Source organism: Polyodon spathula, chromosome 8, assembly GCF_017654505.1.
Source record: "Polyodon spathula isolate WHYD16114869_AA chromosome 8, ASM1765450v1, whole genome shotgun sequence".
NCBI classification, from domain to species: Eukaryota; Metazoa; Chordata; class Actinopteri; order Acipenseriformes; family Polyodontidae; genus Polyodon; species Polyodon spathula.
In genome coordinates, this window is record NC_054541.1 from 32,547,338 (window position 1) to 32,567,430 (window position 20,093).

At 36.7% G+C, this 20,093-nt stretch overlaps 1 protein-coding gene across 2 annotated transcripts in view; it reads right to left on the minus strand.

Annotated features, from left to right (window-relative positions):
- Window positions 1–19,735, minus strand: part of znf800a (zinc finger protein 800a) — a 29,317-nt gene extending 9,582 nt beyond the window's left edge. Inside the window, exons 1-3 of one of the 2 annotated variants that reach the window (XM_041257611.1) lie at window positions 19,535–19,735; window positions 7,039–7,132; window positions 5,246–5,360 (exon numbers count right to left, since the gene is read on the minus strand). In XM_041257611.1, coding sequence (XP_041113545.1) covers window positions 5,246–5,360; window positions 7,039–7,092 — 169 coding nt within the window. In that variant the 5' untranslated portion in view covers window positions 7,093–7,132; window positions 19,535–19,735. Of the gene's footprint in view, window positions 1–5,245; window positions 5,361–7,038; window positions 7,133–18,642; window positions 18,711–19,534 lie in introns of those variants that run through there. The other variant, XM_041257612.1, reaches the window with a different exon arrangement.
- Window positions 19,736–20,093: the final 358 nt, after the last annotated feature.

The following is a 20,093-nucleotide window of genomic DNA, read 5'->3' on the forward strand; positions in this document are numbered from 1 at the left end:
TTTTGTTCTTACAGTGCTTAACTTAAATTAGAATTCGCTTTCTATGCCTATGGGAAAGGAAAATAACAGTGTGGCCAGATTGAATCGGCAGCACCGATCCAGCATGACAGAAAGTTGATACCCACGAGAGTTTATTTAATCAGGTAATTTTTTTTTTTTTTTTTTCTGTAGACCTTACAAATCTAGAATTAAAATAATTGCTATCAATGTGAGAAGCAAATACTAATCGATTCAGAGTTAAACAGTAGCATGTAAGGGTTTGCATGATAAAAGGGTTTGCACGTTTGTTTTTCTGTTAAGAAACAAGCTGCAGTAATCTGTTTATTTAGGTGTGTGTGTGCAGTAAAATGACATTTTCTCCAGTCGTGTAACACATATGGGGCTGCGCGTTCATGTACCTTTCTGTCCGTATGTATTAAACATTCTCACAAAGCCTGAAACGCAGGAGTGCAGAAATAAAGGAGATATACAATACTTAAAAGCCCCAGGAGCAGTCACATTGACGGCCACACAGAAAACAATTGTATTTTGATTATACAGAACAGTTTTCTAATTTATTATTTTTATTTACACAATGCGTTTAGCTATAATCAGATTAGTCTCTACTCTCTGTCTGAGTGAATGACTGACAGTCTATTGTTTTCAATCAGCCTTTTTGAAAGCTGGCACCTGCAGCTTGCCAGATGCGTTACGATTAGCAACGGGACTAGTAATAATAAACAGCAGAGACTGTGGAGTTTTACTATGCAACAAAATATGGAGTTGATGTTTTGGATCAGATGGCACGAAGTATTCCGTGAAAGCTGGCTCCCAACTGTGGTCTGTTCAGGCGTTTTACAGTGTATTGGATCTAGCAGCCATCAACTCCTAGATACTTTACAAAGAATGCACACAGAAGAATTCACCAAGGACAGAATATATTTTACAGTTAGCACAGGACCCTCTTAAGAAGCATTTGGAACAGAGGGAGACTGCCAAGCCTGTATCCACAGCTGAAGCTGGCAACCCAGCTGAGAGCCGCAGATGCCAATGCCAGATTGGCAAGTGAAATAAAAAATAAAACTTCGGACAGCAGTGCCATGTACAGAAAGGCGGCGTAGAGAAGCACATTACCTGTATTGACTGTGAACAGTCTGACTCAAGGTAAAGGAATACCCTTTTGTCGAAAAAAAGAAAAATAAATTACTTTTTTTCACGTCTTGTGCTGTGCGCGTCTGTAAAATAATTTATTTTTCTAAGTTTATTTATCTACATTGTTCAGTTGCTTTTGCTCATCTGATAATAAACCGATTGCTGTTAAAGTAAAAAATGTATTGCTATCGTTTCAGTTTATAAAATATGTACCGTATGTTGTAAACCGAAGTCTGTTCAGATGTTTATTTATTTACATTTTCTTGTTTTGATTTGTAAATAAATGTTCATTACACACACACACACATATATATATATATATATATATATATATATATATATATATATATATATATATATATATATATATATATATATATATATATATATATATATATATATATATATATATATATATATATATATATATATATATATATATTCATATGTGCGCTTCAGTTGTTTGAATGTTTGTGGTGTATGTAATTAATAAATAAATAATTGCTCCCGGCTGTAATTAGCATTGTTAAACCATCTCTATTTCTTAATTACATCATGGATATCTGGCAAACAAGCCAAACTATTTTTCTAGCTGTACATTCAAAAAAAATATCTGGTTTATTGTGATTGCAGAGTATTGATTGGAAATTAAATTGGTTATCAATAGAGATGTAAAATAATCCTGTTAGGTGTTTTTGTAGTACTTGAAAAACAGGATCACATATGAAAGTAAAAGTGAAACACACGCGCACATCGTAGCATTCATTGAAGATGCAGGAACAAGAGTGCAGTATTTACTTGTGTTTCTTCTCACTGTTTTAGTGTTACAAATATGACTCTTTCAACACAAACTGTTGTGCTTGACCAGCAACAGAACAGCAATAAAAACATGCACTGCTCTTGCCAAATGCTTTTAAACCTTTGTCTGTTTGCTCAGCCAGGTGGTTGAGAAAATGATGCCAGGGTTTAATTGTTTTATTTGGCAGAAAAAAATATTTCTTGCCAAGTTTTGTTCTGTGAATTAACAAATTCATATATTTATTTTGTTTCTCAGACACCTGCTTTGGTGAGTGATAGCTAATGGGTTAATATTTATGGGCACGTTACTACAGTGGAAGGATATGGAGATTTGTGATTTTACCCTCCTGTACGTCATACCTCAGCTGCAGTAACAGACGCTCAGGAAAAAGTCAGGTGCTTTACATTGACCTCTTTATAGAATGTTACTTGCAGTAAGAGCTGCCCTTGTGTTTGCAACAAACAAAATGAAGGGGTTTTATGCACAGGTCTATTGGTCCTACACTAGTCTTGTGGCGCTCCCCACTTTATCTGTGACGGCACCTCTGTATCTGTCAAATCTGTGTTTGTAATATATATATATTATTATATATATATATATATATATATATACATCTATATATATTGAACATCTCAATCCTTTGACCATAGCTGTGCAGTCCCTCAGGATTTATGACTTGGTGTCTGAAGTTATGAATTGCTGTCATAAAACATGCATCAGGTCTTTCTACACTGTACATCCTTAATGCTTAAAATTGCCAACAACAGCATGGGAAATCCTTAACATAGGTGCATATTACAGGTCTTTAAATTGTTTACCATCTAAACTTAAACATGAATCTTACTTTTTTTAAATAATACCATCACCTGATTTGCATCTGACACCAGCTTTGCATTAAAATTACTAGTGGTATGCACTGTAGTTCAACAGTGTATTTCAAAGCTAAGTGCATTTCAACAAAAAGCAGACATTGTGAAGTATGTAATACATTTTTCAGACATTCATAGATAGATAGATAAATCAAAAGCCTGGGACAGCATCAGGATACAAGTATTTTTCCCAATTATTATTATTAAAAAATTACACAGAATTTTATTTAGAAAGTGCAGGTCCTTGTCTATTTCATCAAAATGATAAACAGGCCCTTTTAAAAACTACAGGTTGCTTTCAGTTCCATGCAGTGGCTGGAGGTTGAGCTGTGCTGAGGTTGAAAAAGTAAAGCCTTTATCACAGGATATACTGTACCAACTCTACTGAGTCAGTGTACTGTAGGATAGCATTACTGAGGTATGTAGGGCACTCATGCTGTATAGTAAATGTGATAAATACCCAAATCATTAAAATAATATCCATCTCCAAGTACAGTACTCTCCTGTCTAGAACACACCTTAGGAAGCAAGTGAAGTGTTCTCAGACGGAGTTAGCCACCACACACAATATGAATCAAAGAAAATACTCATGTATTACTTGTCACGACGCACGTCCATCAACATATGAAATTTACTAAAAAAGTAAAAGCAAAACAATAGGCAAGTGTCTGTTAATAAACTATAATAACAATAATAATAAAAGTAACAGACAAACTAACGTTAATAAAATTAAAGCAAACACAATCAAAAAGCTTAAATCGCTGTGTACTATGAAATTAGCTGTGAGGTGTGTTTCGGTCTATCACAATGGAAGAGGCAAAAATAATGGCTGTTACTTAGGGTTAACTTAAAAGGGCACATAAGGACCTTTCTATTTTATTGAATCCCATGTTCCCATGTGTTGCTACAACTGTTTATGCACGGTGTGTATTGTTTTAATGTATTTATTTTTTATTTTTATTTTTTTACATTTTAACCACTCTTTTAAACTTTTAAATTGCACTCCCTGCCTCAAGATGGGTTCCCATGTATCCGCATGGACCTCTCAGAACTTCATTTCCCATCATCCTCCTGCTCACATATTTAAGAGATGGATTTACCAGCAAGCAGGAGGATGATGGGAAATCCTAATTTTGCAACCAAATCATAAGCCTTCCAGTGATGTTTTTTTGGGGTAGACTACTACTCATTGTATGCACAGCCCCATAATATGCTGCACTGCCATCACATTAACCTGTGATCCAGCAATTTCATAGATTTTTCAATCTCTCTTTCATTCACTACTTATCCAGGAATTGCCTGTCTCTGCTTAATATGTTCCTCTTAGCCCGCAAATTATAGATAATTTGCTATCTGCCGTTATCTTTTGTCATATTCTGCCAGTGCAAGAGAATAAGAGAGTTACGCTATGCTCCTATTAGTTGAAGCACTAAAACAAATCCAGAAATATTGTGCACAAACTCATTTCATTTTTTGTCACTCTGACTTGATGGAACAGGCAGGAATCATTTTCTTGTACTTTGATTTCACTAGGATTTAATTATACTGTTACGCCTGTTCTCAGTCACTTTTGACAGTAAGATGTATTTAAAAAATCATTGTACTATCAAATAAGTAGGGATGTGCATGTTTGGGTTCACTACGACTCACACCTCAATGCATGGGTTACGATACAATACGTATCCCTATACAACTAAAACATGAAAAACTGTTCTTTGTTATTGTGAACCTGCAAGTTTAATTAATTAGTAATGCAAACAAGTACAAAAAAAAAAAAAGGTAACTGCGGAAATATTTCAACTAGCTGAGTATAGCTTAACGATATTCCACTATGAAACAGTTCCATTGTATAGCACAGTATAATCCAGTAATGAGATCAGCATTGTTTTATGTAAATGCTAAAGCTGCCAACTGCAAAAACAGTGCTTAATCAATCTATTAACAAAAAAGGTTAACTAAAATTTCCGTTACAAGTAAACATATTCATAAACATTGTTTTTACGTTTGAGAACAAGCACTTAACATGCGCATTCTAATCCAAGTGTGTTACACCCCCAAAACACATTTCACTGAAGTTATTTTAATATTTCCAATAAGGGAATCCAAATAAAAACTTTGCAGTTTAACACTGCAGTGAACAATCATGTTCATTCTACCAAAAATAAGGGGAAAAAAATCTCCAGTTAAACTCATGTGTACTCTACTTTCTTCCCATTAGAGTTTATGAAAAAAAAAATAACTTAAGTGAATAATGCATGTCTTATAATATATGTGACATCCCTACAGCTAACAGTGAAGAATGTAAACAAACCTGACTGTCAACACGATTCTTTTGTTTACATCAGATTTTAAATGGTATTGCACAGAAGCCTAGAACCATGTGTGAAATAAAAGCACTTGCTTCCCGATCCCTAGAGCTTATGACGTTTAAAACGTAGACGGTTACCTGGTTCACAGCAGCCATGGTGATGGTGCTCTGTCTGACAGCACTTGTCTTTCAGAGGAGTTCTTTGTGTCCGTGGTTTATTATCCTCCACGTCAGAGTCATTTTTACTGGTGTGCTGACATGAGACACAGAAGCGCGTTTTTAATTATTTGAAAGTTAATTACTCTTTCCACTTTAAAAGCACTATTTAAAGCCTTTTGATCTCTTGAATTAGTGGTGTACAGACAGATAAATGTGAAAACAACTGAACAGAAATCACAGAAACTACCAAGATAAATAATTCAAGAAAAAAGAGAACATTTACCTAATAAACAGCAACGACTCCATTAACACTTTACAGACACACCTAATGTACACTATAAAGTACTGCATGCCTGACTACTACTGCATTATGTTTCAAAATAAACAAACTAATTGTTTAGGTTTCATATCTGTGACTTATGAAATTTATTTTTTTATATATATATATATATATATATACCCCCCCCCCCCCTTTGAGCCTTTGGATTACTCTATCATTAGTTACCGACAGCGCTCCAGATTTTTTATTATTTATTTTTTTCACATTGAAAGCAATATGAATTCTGCATGATTTTAAATTTCACGCATAGCAATTTTGCTCCACAGCTTGAGTTCGCCTATTATCAAGCTTCTTGTACTTGGTTGGCTCCTTGCATGCGGTAGTTTGAGAATGGATCACAGGAATGCTGAGACAGCTCATTGTAGCCTGCCTAGGTATTGCAAGAAACATGTAATTAATAACTCTGCATTTTCAATTTAAAAAAAAAAAATGTTATCAAAAACGAATGTATGGTTGAATCCACTCACTTGCAATGCGTGTTTGTGTTTTAGATTCTATATATTCTATATTCTGGATAGCTTTCGGAAGACCAATAGGCAATACAATCTCATTGTTTCTTTATAAATATATAGTAAGTGCACACAGGCCTTTTGTCAATCTGCAGAGTTGGTATAAAAGTTGTTTCTGTGTTTGCTTTACAGCGGCTCAAAGTAAAATTAAGTTAGTTAAGGCATACCCCATGAAAGTTAGCATCAGGTATGTACAGTACTTATTGAAAGTAGTGGTGACTTCAGGGTAATGCTGCATTTAACTCACCCAAAATACATTTCACTCAGTGTCTAAATTGGAGAGTAAATGACTCCGTGACCCTCAACCTTATCTGGAGCTCTGGTTACCGGTATGTGTGTGAGCTGCATGGATGTTTGCTCTGAAAGCTTGTGAGGCTTAGAACTTCTAAACACCTTATTGGATTGATCTGAAACAATGGTGGGGGAGTGAAACAGTGCTGATTTGTATACTTAAATTAACATTGGTGTTATTTGATCAGGCAGCACTTGCATGCAGTATAGTCTAAATCTTCCAAACAAAAAGGACACAGCTTGTTATAAAGCCCTTACCATTTAACAGTACCTATATCTGGTTATGCTTTTCCTCTCTGCATTCACACTGTAACCATCACAGCGCTCAGCAAAAAAAAATGTCCTTTAAACTTGAACCTTACTGGTCATGAGGAATGTAGCATGTGTGAACAGCTGAATGCTACATACAAACAATGCAACAGTAGGACTATCAACTAAACTGTGTTTAAAACTGGCAGTTTACAAAATAGATATTTTTTTAAATGCAGGCTGTTAGGATATGTGTTGCTTATTGTATGCAAATAGAGAGTAGACTTACATTTCCAAAGACGTGAGAATCAGACCAACATGTTAAATACAATGTATTATTTTGTTAAAAAAACAAACACAACAGCATTGAAAGTCTGGTCTACCTGGTTACGCAAGAAGTGTGATGTCTTCCTAATGGCAGAGGGAGATTTCTCCATCGTTTTCACCACAGGACAGCAACCTTCAGTTCAGTTCAACCTGTTTAACAATAAGAACATTGTTTGAAATAAAGCACATCACAACGATGGGACTTAGTCGTAAAAAGGTTAGTGTGTAGTTTTTTTTTTGCAAATGTTAGTTTTTTTTGTGAAAAATATATACATATATATTTACAGTTCAGGTCATATTTTATTTTACTTGACTGTTGAGGCTGCTCCAGACCTGTGCTCACATAGGCTATGACATCTGTTTGCTAAATTATTTTATTAACGGGATAAAATTAATATAATGTTGTGTGTAAACAAAAAATAGCTAAATGTTGTGAACTGAACTTTGTTTTTACCAATACCCATCCCCTAACATGTAGACACCTACAGCATGTCAGAAATTGAGAGGTGTGACTTTTTCGAACATCTGCATAGTCCCACCTTCCTTTTATATATTCATTAGACAAAGGCAAGGTTCCCTGGCCTAAACATGTAAATGCACTAAACCCCGGCTGGGAAACTAAAGTGATACGACTCTAGTTTTCCAACCTAGTGTGACCTCTGTGGCATTATAATGTAGCCTAAATGACTGTAATTTAGACAGAACAATGTCATTTTCTAAGCTTTTTGCTCCTTTGCGACGGTGTCACTATTTTCCATTGGGAGCTTCTTTGATTACAGTTTTGAAGTCTTCCCTTAATTTAATTCCAACTTTGTAGTAAATTTCCTCAGCGGGCCATCAAGACATTACAGTGAGTTACCGGAATATTAAAATTAACCAGAGGATTAAATCAAAATGATGGTGCTCCATAGCTACTGTGATTACAGTATAGCTAGGGCATTGTCATAAACATTATTTCATTCTTACCTGTTAACTATTTACGTTAAGAACATGGGAGTTACCATGCTATGCAATTAGACTGGGAAAGTCTAACATTATTTACACATGGAATACTTTTAATTTCTCAAACATGAACTTTGCATGAAATATTTATAGGAGTAGGTGCTTGGTGTAATTCGAATGCTTCACAAATTTTAGCATGTCCAATGATCAAACCACACCCTTACACTCCACAATAAAATAAAGAGTGCCTTCATAGCACAATCATTTCAATCTTAACTGAGACGTGTACTGTAACTGTCTAAACATACATTAGTACATTTGAAAGAAGGCTGTATACATAAACGATGGTATACACCTTTAATTTTCTAATTCCGAAATATAACTTGAGTATCTTCCTAAAGCCAGCAGAGGGAGACAGAAAAAAATGAAAGCTAACAAGTTCCCAGTGGTTACTGCAACACCAAGCACCATAGATTTCTACAAAGGAAAACAGTAAACAAAATTAGGTCAAATAACATTGTTCTGTACATTTTTTAATTAAACAGTATAGACCATTTCAAATAGTATGCACTGAAAAAAGATACCAATACTTAAAAGAAAAGTTGATCTATACCCGTAATTAATTACAGTTTGTGCTAATGCCAGTGGCCATTAGCAGTATACTTTTGGCAATAATAAATAGGATAGCAATGTAAAATTAACTTTCCACAACAATTATAGAAGATAATGTTAATGTGGCAGCGTGAAAGTCCTAAATATAAATATGTAATGTTAGCAGGGATGGGGTTGAATCTGCCCCTGCCAACAATAACAGGCCTGGTCATTTCCCATTAAGTAATTGAGTGCTAATTGGGGAGTGACCACATGTATAAAAAAAGGGAAACAATCCTTTGTCGGGGGAAGGTGTTGTTTGAGGCGTGTAAACTGTGTGCTCCGTTTAGATAACTTTATAGTGACGGTGAATGCCCACCATGTATTGTTTTGTCTTCTTTTGTTTGAACTGTTTATTTTGGCCCTTGTTCCTTTCTTTGTTTGTTAGTTTAATAAATGTGCACAACAGCACTTAAAATTACAGCGTCTGTCTCTTCAATTCGCTCATTCCTGATGCGACCCTGCTACGGATAATAATGACAATACATGAAATGTACAAAATAGGTCCATTACACCTCCATCAATAGAAACGCTTCACTCTGGGCAATAAACGCTGACCTGTGCTTGCCCTAATGTGCTGTGTGAAGGGCATACAGACTGATGTGACGTCTGTCATTAGAGATTTCAATTCTAATTAGTTACAGTACCTAGGCATCATTGACCTAAAATTTGCAGAATTGTCCGTTCTATTATTACTGAAGTGAAGTGTGCATTTTCCTAGAACATTTACCACCCTTGTATACATTTTAGGGTATTTATGGGTTACCCACCTCCCTTCCTCTCTGCTTTTCTAAACCCATACTGAGCATTGCTGTCCTAGCTTGTTAAGTAACAATTCCTAAAACATGAATTAGTTTAAAAAATGGTAAATGAAAAAGATCTCAGTGTGATATGCAAGGTAGAGGTTATAATATAGTTAGGGATGAGAATTTTAAATGTATAAAACTCAAAAAATGTGGTAAAGCGTTTAATAATATGCTAGACGTATAACCGGTCACATGCATATTTTTTTAACGCATTAATTTTAGTAATTTATCATCAGTAGTCCATCGTGTATGAGACTGCTCTAGTGCCGCAGTGATGGCGGATATTATAAAAAGTAAACACTTGTGTGGCTAAAGAACTTCTCTTTGAGGTGCTATTTCCTTTTGTTTCTAATGGGATTTATACTTGAGGATGGTAATGCAGTACAGGAACTGCATCATTATTTGCAATAGAAATGTCAATAGCTTTCAAAAGAACAAAAACTGAAATTCTAATTTTCTGAAAATCAATTTGTCTAAAAGATCATGCAACATGACTTGCTAACATCCAACTCTTCCTCACCAACTACTCCACACAACTCCTCGTCCAGGCCCTGGTATTCTCCCTCCTAGACTACTACAACTCCCTCCTGGCTGGCCTCCCTGCGTCCGCCACCTGTCCGCTCCAGCTCATCCAGAACTCCACTGCTCACCTGGTGTTCTCTCTGCCTCGCTTCTCCCACACTACGCCACTGCTCTGCTCACTGCACTGGCTCCCGATCAGCGCTCGCATCCAGTTCAAGACTCTTGTACTCACCTACCGATGCCTTGACCAGACTGCACCCAGCTACCTCCAGACCCTCGTCTCTCCCTATACCCACACCCGACCTCTCCGCTCTGCCTGCACTAGAAGACTGGCTGTACCTCCTCTACCCTCCTCTGCCTCCAGAGCCCGCTCCTTCTCCACCCTCGCCCCACAGTGGTGGAACAACCTTCCTATTATGTCAGGATTGCCCAGTTCCTGACCACCCTCCGGCGCCTCAAGACACACCTCTTCAGACAACACCTGTAAAACTCAACTCTTCCCTTCCGGACAATACAGCACTCTGCCTTAATGCACTTCAACTTGCACTTATCTGCTCCCTATGTTACTGTATTTAATCCTGCACTTAACCCAACCCTGTAGTATTTTTTATTTCACTTGCACTCATATCTAACTATCAACACTGTTACTGCTCTTGAACTGCCTCGATATCAAATTGTACTGTATTTTGTACTTGCTCTTATTAGGACTAAACTATTTTGTAACTTGATCTTAATTGTACTGTAATTCTTGATATGTACCTATTTTTTGTATACAACTGTAAGTTGCCCTGGGTAAGTGCATCTGCTAAGAAATAAATAATAATAATAATAATAATAATAATAATAATAATAATAATAATAATAATAATAATAATAAAAATGGTCTTGTGGTTAGTACTGCCGTGTATTAGGAGATCAAGAGTGTAGCTGATTTTTTTAAATATGTTACTCGGCCATTAATCAAAACAGATTAATCACATGTTTCTGGGAAAGACGATTCATCTGGATCCTTACCAGTGTTTTTTTTCTTTTCTGTTTGGATTATTACTTACAGTAGTTAAACCCAGGTGACAATATTGTTGAGCTCCTCTCCACCCCAAACACGAAAAGGTGCTAAAAAGGACTACAGAATGCACAATAAATAACTAAAAAAAAAACAAGCTACGTATCAGGGTATTGAATTTGGAATAAAGGTGGTGTCGCTGAAAGTGCAAAGAAGACGACTTTTGATGTGCATACCACACCCTCAAAGACAGCCCAAGGAGATTTTTATTTTTTAGGCTGTTGGACCCTTCAGCTTATAAATGTGTCAAAGAAAAAAAAAAAAAAAAAAGGATTAGGGTTTGTGGTTTGTCATGTACCGAGTGCACCATAAAACCCTAACTAGGTGCTCAGTGTATTTCAGAGGAATGGATTACTTGTGCATAAGACTGCACTGGAACGAAAAGAGCAGCACATAGAAACATTGTATCCAACAGGGAAAGGTTGTTTAGAAGTTGCTGCCCTACTGCTGTGACACTAAACACATCTTAACTGAATATATTCCATCGAAAAGCCTCAAGCTCTCTGTTAAACTACATACTGTTATTTTACATAATTACAGTATTAATGGAAGAATAATATTTAAGAAAGCTTTGGACAGGTAGATTTTAGGTGTGCTGTACAAACACCAGGAGCAGGCAGACTTTAGCAGCCTATTTCCTTATGGAATACTTAAGATGAAACCAATGAAGCTGAACAAACTCATTTTGACAAAGACACTGGACCCCAATGCGTCACTGAAAATCCCACTTCAAATGTGTGTGTGAGGTGGGGGGTTGGCTATGCATGACCAGAGCAAAATAAATAAAACACAAAAAAAAAAAAGGTCATCACTCTGCCATATGTACGTAGTTGGTGGTATTGATGGCTATCACTTGTCATGGTTTTGGAAACTGGTGCACAGGGTATATGGGAAGCATCTTGAAATAAATACTTCCAGAAGTGGTTAAGAAAACAAATACAAAAAGTGCAAAGTGTTTAAAATGTCATCAAATTATACAGCCGGTAATAAGACACCCATTACATAGACATTAGGGATGTATTGACTTATTTTCAATAGCAATCCAGGGAGCCTGATCAGGTGAAACAAGTCCAGTTGGTAGCTCCGGTCAGCAATGTCAATTTTCCAGAAGTACTGCATTATTAGCCCCTTAAAAAGGTGGCAGCTCTGTCTCAGTCTCTTGTTTCATACTGATACTGTAGGTGTGCACTATTGTCCCCTCCATTTGCTGGGTATCATTTTCCCTCCTCTATTTCATAACTGCCACACAGAGATATGGCTTTACAGGCATGGATAATATGCTTGGTTTGCTGTCTTAACAGCAGCCAGCTCTTTACTGAAATCAATCAGCATTAGGAGGTATCTAAATACAGTAGCAGTTTAGGAAGCATTTGTTCTACTGCCATGTCAAGACAAATTTTCAATATAATGCGGTAAGCCTAAGAATTCAATCCAAACTGCACTCCACTCCTTAAGGATTCTCTGCATAGACATAAGTGTGATCAGGTGAAGTATACCCAGCCAATCTCCCTCCATCTACGCCCAGCGAAGACCCTCAGTTTGGTGCAAAACGGATTTACATCACTCACATTTCTTTCCCTGCCCTCCAAGTAACAGTGCTTTTCCCAAATGATTCACTGGGTCCTCATGATAACACACACACACACACACACACATACATATTTTTTATATATATATTTTTTTTTCTGTTGTTAAGTCACTTGCATCAGTTAAGAGAAGTCTCTGCTGGTCTCCGAATTGGAAAGGGCTGCCAAACACTCATGACAGTAATTATTTATCCACGTCCTGACACATGCATTTTTATTTAATAAAGTTTACACCGGAATCACTGACATTTACGTATATAGATTCTTAAATTCTGAAACATACTGTACAGTTCTACCATTTTATAAAGCATATCACGGATATTGTCACAGCTCTTTGTTTAGAGTATGAAAATCAAATATCTAGCCATGCATGGGAGTTCATTTACGATATTTCTGTCCATAAAAATATGTAAATATGTATTTTAAACCTTAATATGTATTTATAGCCATCTTCATTTAGATTAAATGAGTCGGTCACCGTATTTGAAACGATTATAGAAACAGCCCAACTAGGGCTCCCAAGTGGCGCCCTGCAGCTTGGTGATTGCCAGTTCGAACCCAGGTTATGTCACTGCCGACCGTGGTCAGGAGTTCCCAGGGGGCAGTGCACAATTGGTACAGACGGTTTAGGTTGGCTGGGGAATCCTTGGCTCACCACGCACCAGCAACCCCTGTGGCTGACCAAGCACCTGCAGGTCTGCCTATGTCAACTCAGAACTGTAAACCATTATTACCCAGAGAGTTTACCATGTATGTAAGTATACATACATACATACATACATACATACACACATACACACACTCACAGTGTCACTATTAATATGCAAAAGTATAATAAGCAGAACAGTAAACAGTTTTGCAAATCAAATTATTATTCCCCATGCCAACAAACGAAGACCACAAAGGTATTTAAAAAAAACCTTAGTAGTTGCTCAAACCGAGCTGCTGCAGTATCACCAAAGCCTTAGTTATCTTGTTAGGCTAAAGCCAAACTATTTTCTTTGGAGGGAATTCACAAAGTACTGCATAAATCCAACTGTCTGAGAATGCTGACAGTAAAAACTGTACCTGCATTCTTGTGAGATTTTCTTTTGCAATAACAGAGCAGCAAGCAGACTTATTTGGCAATAAAAAAGGAAAGCATATTGCTGTCCTTGGTGGTCAAACAATGATAGCAGCAGACTAGGTTACTGCAGTGCTGGGCCAGGCAATAAGAGCTATTGTATAACCTATAACAAGGAGTATCACTCAGAGATTTACTTAATAAAAAAGTGAATGATGCAAATCCATTAGTAGTGCTGGGACGAACACAGGATTTTCATGTTCAGATATTCGCTCAATTTAACTATTAGTTTGTTTTCAAAAAGTAATAAAAAGAAAGCAGAACGCAGACAGAGACAGCATAGCAGCAGGGGCAGGGGGGGCGTGGCCCCTGTCAAGTTAAACGTTGTTTTGTTATTCCCGAAATTAATAGTACATAAAACTGACACCACATTTTATTTTATTTTTCATTCCTTGCCTTTGCCGTTTCTTCACAGTAAAACAGTCGCCATAGACACATTTTCATAAAGTAATAAAATAAGGTTTACTTGTGCCTTTTTGCAGCTGAACAAGCAAACGAAAACTGAACTGTAACTTTAAAAGACTTCAAATAAAACAAATGTAGAAATGGCGTAAAATGAAGGGGGAAAAAAATGCGTTTGGTTCTCGTTTATTACATTCCATAAAGACAAAAAAAATATGTAATATATAAAATTTATAAAAATCACTATACAACATTTCCAGCAAGTTTGGCACTGTTTAAGTGTGGCATTCTGAATGATGTGTTTGCCTTTTTTTTCTGTCCCATGAGATTCCGATTCATTGTAAAGCAGCAATGCGTTTTTGACCCAAATGGCCTTTCGTAGATATCACTATGCGTCTGCACACATAATCTGGTTGGTTTACTTTTTGCTGTCAAACTTTTAAATAGAAACTCAAGAACTGCTGTGTTGATCTGGTGGTGTTATATATCTCACATATCACACTGAGCTCTTTTTAATTTGCCATTTTTTTAAACTGTAGTGCAACTTCTGGCGAGGTGGTAAATAAGTAAAAGGTATTTTTGTAATTTCCAGCGAATACGAACGTCTGATTTTTGCATCAGAAATACATGTCAAAAAATCGTCGTTTGAATATTCAGATATTTGTTCCAGCACCAGGTTATAGTGCCATGTGCTTTACCATATACTGTAACTGAATTATTGTGCATCACTTCCCCTTAATGTTTGTAAATAATTATTGTGCATATTTACACAGGACAAACATACTGAGACACCCTCTCATTCCCATAGGTGTCCTGTCAGCAAAGTTAAAACACTAGATGAAAATTACAATAAGGCACCTTGCTGTATTAAGTTTGGTTTATTTGGATAGAGGGAAAGAGAACTAGGCCTAGGTGGTACAGAAATCTATTTAGAGGCTACATTCATTTACTGAGATAGCACCACTATGCCATGTCATAACCAGTTTAAGAAAATATATAAAAAGTCTGCATGAGAAGAATGATAAACTTGGAGGATATTCTTGCAGCCCATCAGGTTTTTAGTATTAAAGCTCTCAGTGATTCACTTACTGTAGCTTTAAAAAAGTCAAACAACCAAAAACCAAAAAAAAGCAATCAGGCATTTTTTTTTATCATAGCAGTAACACCCTCTACAGTACGCCACTCAAGACACAAAACTGTAGCCACAACCAACAGCACACTGGCTCGGTTTCTTTTTTTAAATGTAATGTGCAATAACATGAATATCAAATTAATATTATATATATATATATATATACATATATACATACATACACACACACACACACACAGAGTACCAGTCAAAAATTTGAATACACTTGCTGGAAACTAGGGATTTTTTCCATAATTGACAAAGTTTTACATCACATACGTTTCTGTAAATACTTGAAAATGAAAACACGTTAAAAATTGTCTCTAAATCTTGGATTCCTCAAAACAGCCACTCTTTGCCTTAATAACAGCCTCACAAACACGTGGCATTTGGTTAAAAAGTTTCAGCAGGAAATCACCCGACATGTCTTCCCAGCTCTTCTGCAGCAATTCCCAGAGATGTAGGGCACTTGTGGGTAGCTTTGTTTTGACTCTTCTGTCCAGTTCATCCCATACAAGTTCTATGGGATTGAGGTCTGGAGACTGGGCAGGCCAGGTCATTAGATTGAGTTGTCCTTCACTTTCCTTCTTCACCAGATAGTTCTTGCACAACTTTGAGGTGTGTTTCGGGTCATTATCTTGCTGAAGAATGAAGGACTGCCCAACTAGCCGTAATCCTGATGGAATGGCATGCCTCTGAAGTATGCTATGTTAGCCATGCTGATTGAGCTTGCCATGGACTTGGTAAAGATCACCAACACTGTCACCAGCAAAGCATGACATGACCATGACACTGCCTCCTCCATGACTGACAGTGGGAACCACACATGCAGAACTCATGCGCTCACCCTCTCTGTATCTTACAAATACTCGGCGGTTGGACCCAAATATTTCAAATTTTGACTCAGTGGTCCATAAGACCAACTTCCACTCCTCAAACATCCAGTTTCTGTGTTTTTTGGCCCAGGCGAGTCTCTTCCTCTTATTCTGCACTCTTAACAATGGTTTCTTTGCAGCAACTCTTAAGCCAGCTTCACACAATCTCCTCTGAACAGTTGATGTTGAAACATCTGTACTTCTAGTAACATTTAGCTGAGCTTGTATTTCAGAGTCAGTTAATCGTTGGTTTCGCCCTTGGCCTGCCTGACCTTGTTCAGTCCTCACAAGTGCCAGTTTCTTCAAATCGTTTGATGGTTTTGGCCACAGCAGTTACAGACACTTGCAAAGTTTTTGCGATTTGTCTTAAAGATTGACCTTCATTTCTTAAAGTAATTACAGACTGTCTTTTTTCTTTGCTTAAGAGCGTATTTTGCCATTTTTTGCTCCCTTACATTCAGGACTGACATACTTGTGTCTATGCTACCTATATTTATAGTAATCATGGACCCTCACCTGTTAACAATAATTGGTGACAAAAGGTTAATTAGGTAACATGCTAGTTAATTCAGAGAACATCTAACAAAGACACTTGTATACTTAGGCCAGTGTTCTAACACTGTGTTATACACATTTCAGACTTTAAACCGACAGGCTTCAGACTGAAATCCCCTTGCTCTGGGTGACCAGTTCATTGAAATTGACAAGATTTACATTTTCATTTAAAAATTATTTTTTTTAATGCAGTTCACTTATGATTATCAACTTATATAAGTACAGGTATCATATAATGAAATATTAAGTGTTTATAGACAAGTTTATACAGTTAAAAGCATAGATAATCATGAAAAACCTGGTTTCAAGCAGGTGTACTCAAATTTTGACTGGTACTAATATATATATATATATATATATATATATATATATATATATATATATATATAGTATTAAACTATGTTTTGTTCCATTTTACACAAATGTATCTGTCATTAAATATATCATTTTGGAATACAGGCTTTTGTGCCAACAGAAACACAGATTTTTCATAAACACTATGAAGAGGATTTATTATTGTTAATGTTCATTCAGAGAAATTGCAAGTAACAAATCTAAAAGAATGCATCTCCAGTGAGACTAGGTAAATGAAACCTTAAAAGTGTGCATTACTTACACATGCAATATTATCAAACAATTTGCTTGTTGCCCTATAGAAAATGTATTAAGATGAGAAGATGGGCCAACAAAGTAGGGTAGGAGAAATTCCAGACACTTGCCATGTGGCTTTATATAGTGTGCTCTTTTATTCACTTGGCATGACAAGGAACCCCAAAATTGGTCTTACTAAGCTGGTGTTTCACCATGACAAGGGCAGACTTGGCCTTGCAAACCTACAACTTTATTATGTTCTACTTCCCACTTTATGCACGGCACAGCAATAACTGGTGTACACACTGTACTGTGGTATAAATGGTTACCACAGCATGTCCAAAAGGAGTTATATAATAAAAGTTACAAAATTAAAAGTATACAATAGATCTAGACTATTACAGCAAATGCACAGGATTAGACTTAATAAATCATCTAACACTATAAAGCAGCTGCCACTAAATGTTTCACACAACATTTTAAAATAACATACTGTATTTTAGGAGACTTGCAGTACCAACTTAAGGCTGAAACTTATACTGCAAAAGAATAAGGATGGAGAACTGTTGTTGAAACTCACCAATTAACTATTCGGTTTACACTGCATAACACATTTCCCAGATCAATCTTTTTACTTGCTAGTCTCTACTGCTATGCAACATTCCACAAGCTTTCTGAATTAATCTACAGCGAAAATGAGATGTTGTTGTACAGTACAAGCAAATGACCACTCCCCTTTCCACACACATTATCCGTATCACCACAACGCAGAATTATACCTCACGTGAATGACTGATGACAAAAATGTATGCATGCTCATATTAAAATGTAAAAGTTAGATCACTGTTCACAAAGCACAAATGCTCTCCTAACAAGAACAAAACGTTTTTACACAGTATACATGTATGATAGTTTAATATGCAAAAGTCGTCCTGGCATGTTACGATACAAATGACAGAAAGTTACAAATAAAAATAATTGAATAGAAAACATTCTGTATTCTGCTCACAGCTTGGCGCAGTTTAGTCAGTTTCTGTTTTTCAAACATATCCAGGAACTACTGGGTGTATTGTTAGAGTCGTCGTTCGCTTTTTAAGATTCCATAAACAACAGAAATATGACTTGATTAAATACGTAATAACGCTCCCGTTTATTGTTTCCCAGTCGTCTCTCTGTCAAGTCTGTAGCAGGTAAGACGAGGACCACTGCAGGTGACAACATTGGCACAACTCGTTTTCAAATGCTATCTACGCGCATGCCTTATATTATAATATGAAACCCCAAATTAAAACATTTAATCACGCAGTACACACAGTATTAAAAATAATAACAATAATTACAAAACTCATAGGTAGTTTTTATTTGTAATACTTGACATCAGCATTTAATTAAATTGCTGTATTGTCACTTACCAATGCAAAGTGCTGGAAACGCTTTATGCATAAACGTTTGTTTGCTCAAGTGCTGTAGGAATAAATGAAACTTTGAATTGAATTCCAAAAAAAAAAAAAAAAAAAAAAAAAAAAAAAGCATTTTGCCATTCTCATGGCACGATTTGCATCGCCCCATTATCCCCTGAAATCTCCTTTACACGGCTACATTGTCAGCCCAAAACGCTACTATTTAGGTCCACAAAAGGCCAGATTAACTTGATCAAAGGAAAAGCCAAGTACAAAATGCACCTTTCAAACCGTAAAAGAGAGGCCCCCTTTACAGATTGCTGCATGGCAGGGGAGTGCAGCGTAAAAGCGGGCTGTACCAAACAAAATACATCCAAAGAACCGAATATGTTTACCTAAACACTTTTCACGAGGAGGGCCCTGTAACTGACAAAAAATCTAAATATGCAATGTGCCCGCCGGAGTACAGTTTACCAGAACCTCCCCAAAACGGGACAATACTCAGCTGCAAAATGTGCGCTTTGCGGGTCGGTGCCACCTTTTCCAAGTAGCAGCTTGGCGCACAGGACTGGTGACCCTTCCGGCTTTGCGCGTCTTTCCACGGCCTTCCATTAACTACAAAATCATATTAAAACGATAAAACATGAAACTAGTCGTTTGATGACCCTGGTGCTCTAAGTTAAGTACCCCTACAACAAGGTTCGAGGTCAGTTTTTACTTCAGAAAACAATGCGTTTCCCCTCGCAGTTGCAGAAACAAAAGAGACCGATGACGCCATTTTCTGCAAGAAAAAAAACAACCACGTACGGGAAACATAGGCAAGTAATCGGGTCTCTTTAGCGCGATTCTAGGCCCATCTTTTAAAAAACCAACCCGGTTCGAAATGTGATGTATGAGTTCTCACCTGAAAAGTACGGACCAAGGTCAAAAATCCTGGTAAAACCGTGCGTGGTAACGGAGTTTTGTTGTGTGGCTTCCTTGAGTGTCCGTGTCTCGGTATCTCTACTGGAGATTGTTTATTACTGCTCTCTCAGCACTGGTTCACTCGCTGTAGCTGTTCATCCAGCAGCTGCCTTTGTGCACTGGGAGGGAGACCTTTCAGAACTAAAGTTGAGCAGCTGCTGCGCAAAGGTGCAGCACTCATTCTGGTCCAGAGCGATGTGAGCCTTTTTTCCCATTCTTAATTAACCTAAGTTCCCGTTTGCAAATATAGTGCTTTTGCCAATTTAAATAAACTTTGTTTTGAATTTGTTTTTATCTATTTATCATCAAACAATACTCTTATTTGGTGGCATAAGTTTCACTATTTGACTGGGTTTCCCTTAAATGTATTCATCCCTTTCTTAATCAGAAAAAGGTAGTAGTCACAGTAACCCTTACATCATTATTTATACATGGACACTGAGATGTAAATCTATGAATTAAAACATTCCTGTATTTTCCTTTTTTTTTGGGGGACAAAA